This window comes from Lolium perenne, chromosome 2 (assembly GCF_019359855.2).
Source record: "Lolium perenne isolate Kyuss_39 chromosome 2, Kyuss_2.0, whole genome shotgun sequence".
In the NCBI taxonomy this organism is placed as follows: Eukaryota; Viridiplantae; Streptophyta; class Magnoliopsida; order Poales; family Poaceae; genus Lolium; species Lolium perenne.
The window spans coordinates 329,304,688-329,314,496 of NC_067245.2; the positions used below are offsets into that span (position 1 = coordinate 329,304,688).

General features: G+C 44.4%; 1 protein-coding gene across 2 annotated transcripts; it reads right to left on the bottom strand.

Annotated features, from left to right (window-relative positions):
- Nucleotides 1–1,940: 1,940 nt before the first annotated feature.
- On the bottom strand, nt 1,941–9,459 carry LOC127337230 (plant UBX domain-containing protein 7). Of its 2 annotated transcripts, XR_007873684.2 has the most exons (11): nt 9,242–9,459; nt 9,018–9,169; nt 8,798–8,923; nt 7,131–7,290; nt 5,901–5,978; nt 5,735–5,803; nt 4,986–5,129; nt 4,723–4,825; nt 2,506–2,774; nt 2,145–2,411; nt 1,941–2,081 (listed from the first exon to the last, which is right to left on the bottom strand). XR_007873684.2 is itself a non-coding variant. In XM_051364192.2 (10 exons), exons 1-10 carry the CDS (start codon nt 9,344–9,346, stop codon nt 2,244–2,246), a joined length of 1,374 nt encoding a protein of 457 aa, XP_051220152.1. In that variant the 5' UTR covers nt 9,347–9,459; the 3' UTR covers nt 1,941–2,243. The 2 variants fall into 2 exon arrangements, 1 of the variants encoding a protein (XP_051220152.1); XM_051364192.2 differs by having other exon boundaries at nt 1,941–2,411.
- Between the last annotated feature and the right edge of the window lie 350 nt (nt 9,460–9,809).

Genomic DNA, 9,809 nt, shown 5'->3' on the forward strand with positions numbered 1-9,809 from the left:
ATGACACAACCCGTGCAGTGCAGTGCAGGCACGCGTCGTGGTACCCTTCTCTGTCTACGGCCACCACGGTGCCGTTCAGCGTCTACGCGGTGTGATTGATAATTGACTCAGGTGAACCCTGTCTCGCCTGTCTCATCGTCATCCTCCCATCTGGGAGTCAAGTTCAGCTCTTCCTTTACCAATCAACTCGGCAAGTTTCGGCAGTGAGAGATGCCATGAATGTCGGGGTCTCAAGTTCATGCGATGACTTTGAAATATTTTGGTTTACCTATTCATAAGGTTAAGTTTCCCAATAAACACTCAAACCTGCTGGAGATAAAACGGCTAAAACACTATGATGCTATCCGGGGAAGCGGTTAGATAGTTTTCTTTATCTTCTGCGGATGGGGGGGAAAAACTTTGATGGTTTTAGGAAGAAACTATCATGGCATTAGGATCAAGGTTATCAGAAAATATCACCTGATAAATTGGAAAACTGCCGCCTCCCAAGAGGATTTGAGTGGTTAATTTAGAGGAAATTGATCTTGACACGATGATTATAACCCTTATTTGTACATGGTTGTGGAAATTGGAGGATGTGGATGGTACTTGGCAACAAATTCTGAATAAAACAATGTTTTGGTAAAGATCTGATGGATCTTCAACACATTATGGGATAGAGTTCTCATTTCTGGTAAGGAAACCAGATTTTAGGAACAAGTGTGGCACAATGGTATAAAATTATCTGTTTTCTTTTTCGTCATTATATAACCTGACATTCAGGACAAATGTGAGAGTGGATAAGGTTATTGCATCTATGGTAGCATGCCTTGTGTTCGCAATGGGATAACATGATGGATCTGATCAACTCAACTCTGTTGAGTTAACAGAGGTAGATGATAAGGTGGTTTGGAAACTCGGGCAAAAAGGTTTTACTATTAAAACCTTATACAATGTTCTTCAGATCAGACCACCAGAAAAAAAAAGTTAAGCTGTTGCGGTCCAGGAAGCTGCCAGCGAAGATCAAAACTTTCCTATGCCTAGTAATGTGGGGGAGAAATTTGACTAAGGACAACTTGAGAAAGAAAGGTTGGGATGAAGAGACACATTGTATGCTCTATGCTTTAGATGAAAGCACAGATCATTTGTTTTTCCAATACCCTGTACCTAGTTTGGTTTGGGGTACTTTTCTGTGTGCTTATGACGTGCCGGAGGCGCCTAAAACTGTTGCAGATTTATTATTGTGGGTGGAATCTTTGCATTGTATTGAACCAACTGTGGATTGAATTTATCTAGCTGCAATTTTCTGAGCATTGCGGAAAACCAGGAACAAAGCTTGTTTTAAGAATGTTATGTCACTGGATTGAATATTGGAGTGATTTGTAGAAGGAAAAGCCTTAAATGGAGCTGCTACGAGACACTAAGAAGATGAACATGATCAGGAGGGAGATCTCCAATCGATCGCATGGGTGGACGCCAACATGTCCAAGGACAGACAATGGATAGAGTTTGTCACGAACGACACAGTCAAGGCTCTGTTTGAGCTGTCAAAATGAAACAGTTGTAGTAGCCGATATGTAATTTTGCTACTTTGCTGCCTATGTCATGCTTGCTGGGACTGAGGCCTATGTATGTATGTATTTAACTTTCTAGCTAAACCATGTTAATCTTTATATCCAAAAAAAGAATAGAGAGAACGCTGTGCCTGGAAATGCTGAATACTATTTGGAATTGATCACCACACAATGCTCACATCTGGGCATGCACCAGATGAGGTAAAAATGGAGATGCATTCCTGCACTCAGAGTTCATCATGAAATGGAAGCATGGCAAGGCAGATTAAAAAACGTAGAGAACATGGTATCACATATTTCTTTGCCCCATAATTTTTTACGGAGAACAGCACATGGGAAAGTACTACGTTTCAGCATTTGACAAGACCAAAAGGAAAGCACGAGATGTATCAGTACCACTCACTAGTACTCAGTACCTCAGTACCGGACTGCAGATGATATGTGCATTAAATAGAACTAACTCCTACAACAAGTCTATAAACAAAACAGGACCGACCGACCTACAGCATTTTTCACACTTGAGCTCGGGCCATAGATCTGTCCTTTGGCCAAGCAAACCACCGGGAGGAAGAAAAGAAAAAGGAAATAGAGGCAGCGATAAATCAAATCCTCGCAAAAAGAAACTAAACCTGAAGCACATGAAGGAATACAGCGATTTTGCAGGTGTAAGTATAAGATGATGGAGTGGGCCTAGTCCAACAACAGGTTGATCATCGAGTTGGCCAGCCCGGCCTCTCTAAAGGTCTGCTCGCTCCCATACTCCAGGTTGTTGTTCGACGAGCCAGGGATGGGCTGCGCGAAGTGGAAGGCCCGCTTCTCGCCGTCCTCGACTTGGGAGGAGCAGAATGACCACAGGAGCTGCACACAGAGAAAGCATCAGGGTCAGGTTAAGAGGTAAGAATAACAAAAACTGAGGTTTCAGAGATGAACTGATTGATTTCAGTGGTGTGACCTTGATAGAATCTGTATGGAGAAAATTCCGCTGGATCCTCCGGCCATCAGGGAGCCGGATCGCGACCCTGCAGAGAAGGTCCCTGCTTCCTTTTGGCTCCTCGGGGAGAGGAGGGTACTCAAGCTTGACGCTCAAGCTGGGTTCGTTCTCTTCCTCGGGATTAGGCTTGTCCTCAACGGCGTCTGATCCCCCGGCTCCTTTGTTCTCCTCCAAGGAAGCCGCCACCGCCCTTGCGAGCTCTTCATCTTCATCCTCTGCACCTGTTTTACCTACAGAGATACGTTGCAAACATGAGTTTTGGGCACAAAATGGCTATGTACAACAGGTGTACTGCAGGTATCCAGATGCTTATGGAAGGCTAAAAAGGAAAAAAGCTACATAAGCTGTGTCTGAAATAGAAGGGCATTATAGAATTTGTTTGAAATGGTATAAGTATCTATATCAGCAATCATAAGTTCATAACAACTGTGAAGATGAATACATTTGTATTTGTTACAGATTGATGCCTACCTTATTTCTGCTACACATGCCACTGTTATAAACTAAACGGGGTTATTTGCTGAACAGAAGTCAAACTCGGTATAGCTGAAGTGCAGTCACAAACAAAGCAAATGCTAGTACCCTACTCGTGTCATATAGTGCAGGAACGAAACAGGCATGGCTTCTGTGACCTCCAACCAGACATGCCTTTACCTGTAAATATATATCTGCACGAGAGATCTACCTTTGTTGACATACTACATCTTTCTACTTCCCCCTTTTCCTCTCTCGCACAGATACAGTACCTCGCCCGCGTCGAGAGTCGCCTGTGCGTCGCTGTGGTCCCCGGCCCGACCCAGAATCTTCTCCGTCGGCGCTGCCTGCCGGAGCGGAGGATGAAGAGGAGCCTGGCCGCCTGTACATAGTAGTTTAGGTTGTTCCTCTTCGAGATCTACCCCTGTGGAGTATGGGAGTAGGAGGCCGGATCTCCTGGGCCAGATCCGGTCCGTCCTCACCTTCTTCCTCGTTGCTGCTCCTCTCTGGTGGCAGGATTGGCGGCAGGCGGCGAAGAAGTAGTGCGGCATCTCCTTCAATAAGGCCATCTACTACCTCCCCCGTCATCTGGTTTGGTTGTATTGGAGCAACAACCAAACTCCAGATCTTCGGCTTCTCCGAGCTTGTCCATGGTGGAAGGGCGAAGGGAGAAGAAGACCTGAGGATGGCTTCGTCAATAAGCTCCTCTGGGTATGCCGCAGCCGCCATCATCTACGCCTACCTCCCCGAGTCCGTGGCAGGTTCATCGGGTTTGATGGCAGGCCGATTTCTTCGTCACGGTTTCGGTACGCCCGTGCTGCTCCCTCGACCGAGTCTCCTCTGCATTTCTCTCTGGTCCCGAGCGTCATGGTGGCGACGGAGTCAAGAGTGTGCAAGGTGGTTGCGAAGAGGAGGTGGCGCCAGAGTTCTTCAGAAGCAATCTTCTTGAGCAACACATCGGCGGCATTTCTGCCGTTCGTCATCCATGCCGGTGAAGTCCGGCTATATTTCAACCTCCATCGGAGGCCCTTATTGAGGTCTGCTGTCGCGTCCATCGCCGGCTTTGAAGCAAGTGGTGTCGTACCCGCTTTGGAGTCCGACGGCGACATCGCTGATCTCCAGCTCATCGGAGGGGAAAGAGAAGGACCCGATTGCGTTTGCATACTTTTTAGTGGGGTCTTTTCTGCAAATACCAGGGGCCTATGTAATTTTTTCTCATTTTATGGGGTCCTTTGTAGAAATTGTACACCCACCGAGTGGAATAAATGAAAGCTTCTTCGCCATTCAGGGCGCTCCGTGTTCAAAAAAAAAAAAATCTCTCCAAACTGAACGAACACCCTACGGGTGGCTGGATGATACCAAGGTATGGGAAAAACAACCAGCTCATTTGGTAAATCATCAGGATCCATAAAAATGGACATCTATCCAGAAAATCTAAAATTATGATTTTTTTGGAAGCCAATGTATCACAACCACAGACGGTATGTCACGAAAAATACTAGCTAACTGCATTCAGAGAGTTGGTACAGAGAAAGCTACAAGATGGATCCAGAAAATAAAAAGAGAACACAGGACTCTTCAAAAAATGACGGGCTCTGCATACTCCACCAAACATGTATTTATAGTTTAAGTGTTTTAAACAAGAGAACATCTGAGCAGTCAACAATAATGGCATGGAGCTAGTTAAATCCACAGAAATAATACCTTCTCTGTTCACAGAAGTTTCCTGATCAATTTTTCTTGGGCGTTTTTGAGGTTGCACAGCATGGTACTCCTTTGGACCTTTCTCCAGGTAAGACATCAAATCCTGTGTACAGCACACATGCAGAAAATAGCAAGGAATGATCACTGGTTAGTGTCATATCAGCATATCAATCTAATACTTGAACATTCACATTGTCATTAGAAGCAACCGCCAACCTATCACTGCAGAGCAACGTGAGATAAAAGACAGGGTTAGAAAATACCTCCAGCAAACTGTCCGGGTAAACCATTCCATTCCAACCACGCATTTTTTGTCCAGTGATAGGATCAATTAGGAGAATGGCAGGAACAGAGTCCAACTTGTAGTAGGTGCATACTTTCCTCCCCTCACTGGTGTCTTGATAAACCTATATTTAACACAATATAACATATCATCAAAAAACTGAGAAGTGCAAAGACATGGCTTCTCCCAGTAAACCAAATGGTGTTTTGGGGTTGTGCCAAGTCCATCTCGGGGTGAAGTGAATCGTATAACTTGAACTCTTTTATGCCAATATATTTGCTCCCTATGTAAATAGATGTCAATTTAGAAAGCATGCAGTTGAAGCTCCAATACTTTGACCACAAATACACAAAGACAACACTGCTTCACCCCTGCTACAAGAGTTACACTGCTCTTTAAGCACTTAAATGGTTTAATTGGTGAACTTCAACTTTTGTTTGTTTATATTTATTCAACCATAGAAGCGTGGAGCATAGAAGCACTACATATATTTAGATTTATGAAATAAGAATTTATTAGAGTTATCATCAAATCACTGCCACATCAGTATATTTAAAAAAAATCTCTAGCATATAATTACAAGAAAATAACAGGCAAAGTCTATTGTATTTGTTTGTGCCAAATGGCATTTATCTAATATTGCGATTGTACCATATGCTAGACGACATCTAAATTTAGAGGTTCAGATCCAAGACCCAGACATGCAAATAGAACAAAAGTGAGACTAACCTGCCAGAAAATAAAGTTTGACCGGATTGTCTGGGCCACCGCTTCATTTGCCCAAGTGTCTCGATTAAGCTTCAATAGAGAAAGGCTCGGCAGTCAAAACATTAGTAAGGCATAAATGAAGGGTCAACATAAGTCTGCATGAAATATGAACATAAAGACAGCTTACCATATGAGAGCTGAACTCCTCCGTTGACTGCAAATTGATCAACAGCCACTTGTCTAGACAGGAGGCCTCTAACTTCGCCTATATTGATGGGATTCATTTAGTGCAGGAAAAAAAGTGATTGATAACTTTGAAGCACTAGCAAATTAATATAATGAAGTCCATGAGTGTCACAACTGAAAACTAGCTCTCAAGTGTGATTAAAAAATATAATAAAGTCCATGAGTGTCCCGAAAACTAGATCAAGTGTCGTTAAACACTATATTTGAAACAACACCATCACAAACACCATTATGCTTTCACCGGCTTTTCTTTTTGTCAAACACATCCTAAAAATGTTTGCCTCAATTATAACAGAGAAAAGAGAGGCAATGTTTTATTGAGTAATTAACCAAATTACCAGATCAAACAAATTGTATAACAGCTAAGGGTGGAATACTGGAGTCAGGCAACAGAGATAGAGGCGTCCATATATTGCACATACCATTCATGATAATAGTTCATAGATCATTAATGCAATTCTCGAAACATGATATGATTATATGAAGCCCAAACAGTGTGTGGATGCAGGTTTGCCGGAAGAGTCAAAACACGGCCATGTCTGAGACAGATGACATTGTCAAACCGAGAATATCTTTCCTACTTATAAGAATTTGAGTCGGTGATCTTCCCTTCAGTCTCTTGGGCTACCCTACATCATGGTTCTTGGCCCACTCAGCCCATAAACATGGGATAGATAGCTGGCTAGCTTTCCTAAAGTTGCCGTGTTTTCCTTCCTCGTATGAATGAGCAATGTATGCATGATAATATTTCATTTTCCATTCTAACAGTGCCATTAATTACCAAACAACATAACTTATCTACTGGAACCCAATAATAGCTAATGAATAGCAGCTGTCTGAAGATCCCTACGAAAACACTGTTGTTGCAGCAACAATTCGATAAATTTGGATAACTAATTGAGGTAATTTACAGTATGTTACAAGAAAGAAAGATTCATGTCCACAATCATCATCGACTGACCCCAAATCTACAAATACAAATAAAATGTAGTGGTTCTGCAAACAACACTCAATCGTTCAAGATGGGGCTCAAACGAGAGATGGGACAGTGCCCATTATGCCATGGAGCACACCAATAACTTTTTGACATGCTGATACATTAAAATTTTCAATCGTTAGCTAGCACGTGTATTTAGCTAGTACAAATACAATTGCAGGACATGCAGCTGACCTTGTCAAATGGTCCATTGAACATCAACTCAAAAGGTGGGCGATATAAAGAAGCCAGATTATCACGCGAACTAGATGTGGCATTCTGCTCAGAATCCCAAGCTGACTGTCTTGCCTCCTCTTCAAAGTTTCGAAATGCAACCATCGCATTAGGCCGAGTGCTGAAAAGAAGTGATCAAAACATTAAATCGTATCAGTCAGTCTGACTGAACTTGCATAACAGCATGACACGGTCGTAAGCAGCGCTGTTCAACACCTTATAGCAGTAGTTATAGCTAACTATACATAGGAAGAAAAACTCCGCAAAATCCTATCATAAGTAACAAGCGCAGTTGCAGCTACAACATAAATGGTAATGTTGACATGAGCGCCAGCATTTAAAATAAATACTTAGCAGAAAGCATTAAGAATCTTTATGAGGATCTCTATTTGATTTGCAACAGTAATACACCATACAAACTAGAGCATTCGGTCAGTATCTGAGGCATCACTGGAAAAATGGATAATGGGGGCCAGATATATAGAATATTTGTCAAGTGGAAGATATGAGGCAGATTACAAGATGGATTGGGGGTGCCAGCCTGGCAGGAATTGTAGCTAGCTGGATAAACTCAACTGGATGGCAATAACCATGGCCTCCAAAGAGCATGACCAGCGCTCAAATACAGAAAAAATAATAACGCGGTTCCAAATGAAAGCTTCAACTTGATGGCCTGGCTTTAATAAGAAGGTAGAAGGACGGGTGGTGTGACCAGCACATGAATTTATATGGCGGGACCTCAAGTTTGTCTTATAATAACCATGACACTGCATCCATATAAGCACATCAATATAGTAAATGAATTGTTCACTACAGTAATTGGACATTTTATTCGGTCCTGTTTGGGACAATCTATTAATTAAGAGTTTGTGTAGCCAGTAAGTTTTATTATTGCCCCGTGCCACTATTTGGCAACAGAAGCATTCATCTTTAAGCAAGCATACTAAGTTGTAGCCATGCCATGAGTGATGCGTTCGTAAGAGGAGATTCCTCAGCAATTCACCAAATAATTTGCTTGCCAACTACTGGAAGCGGAGAATGTGTCAAATAGGCATAAGCGAGAGAGAAAGATTCAGCTGTTTAATGATGTCAGTATTAAATTAAATGGCTCTAAATATTGGGATAGCCAAAGCAATATTGGTATGGTTCCATTAGCAAGAGAAAAATAATCGTCATCAACTGCACATGGTAAATTTTAATGTCTGTGAGCAAAATTAGGATGCCATGGCATTACTTAGAAAGCCAAAGACAGTCTTACGACACTTGCAGGCAGTTTGATTTTCAACTTTACCTTCAAAAACAATTCTTTGGTGGAAAGAAAGCTGAACTTAAAGTCAATGGTAGCTTAAGGTTCCTCAAACATGCTAAAAATCATAATTTGGGCTCTGATGTGAAGCAGACATGTCCTACTTGATCTAAGCACTTAACACATAATCAACCTTTACCTTATAGTAAGCACAAAGCTATGCCATTTCATGTTTGAGTCCACTTTGTGCTACGAATACACCCCATTAACCACATATCAATTGTAATTTACTGAAACTACACTCCCACGACACATTAATCCCAAGACAAGATCCCTTGCTGACATGCAGAGTTAGCAGAAGGTAGCGAGCAGCATGACTTACACGACCATGGGGGCGTCGCCGTAGAGGGTCTCCCGCCTGACGGGCAGCGGCGCACGGACATCGTCCTCGTCCCCCAGCCCCTGCAGCATCCCATCTTCCAGCGCAGCTGCCGGAGGAGGGTGGAATCTACACACCAACAGCACAAGATAAGCGCGGGCAGGCATACCGTTAAACCACGGTACGGCGGCAAACCCTAGAAATGGCGCTCCGGCGGACCTACCTGAACCCCTCCTCCACCTCGGCGGCGGCGGCGGCGGCCGCCAGCGCGGCCGCCTCGGCTGACGCGGCCGCGGCGGCCGGGTGCGCGGCCAGGGCGGCCTCCCCGTCGATGTAGAAGAGCTGCAGCGCCTCCTCCAGATGCCAGCTCGTCATCTGCGGATCACGTGAGACGGGGTGGAGTGGGGAGATCGAAGCGATCGGGGGAGGTGGGGAGAGGGGACGGACCTGGAGGAACTGGGTGGCGGTGTGGGGCGTCTGGCCGGCGGCGATCTCGAGGAAGGAGGAGACGAGGGCGTCCTGCTCGGCGGCCGTCGGGGGAGCGCCGGCCATGGCGGGCGGCGGCGGGGTGGCGGGCCCGTGCTGTGTGTGTTTGGTCGGCGAGTGTGGGGTGGGGTCTGGTGGGGATTGGTGGGGGAGGACGAGGAGTGGGAGCCAAGGCAAACGTGGGTGATGACTGATGAGGAAGAAGACCAAGTGAGGTGAGCAGGTGGGGTAGGGCCGGTTGTCGGTTCGGGCCGGGTTGGGGTTGGTGGGGAGAAATGGCCCAGGTTAATGTCCAATTTGTTCTTCTCTGGGCCCAATTACACTAGTGGTCTTATAGAAAGAGATCACCAGCGGCACCAACCGCCAAAGCCAACAAGGAGTTTACCATCTAATAGTAACAAGTTCGCGGTCTCTAACTCAAACAAATCGTAATTAAGAGCTCAACACTATGGAAAGGTTCAAAGTAGGAACACCGGGAAAATACTCAAATCCTTCGCTCTCAAATCTCACCAAAGCAAAAAAAAAAATT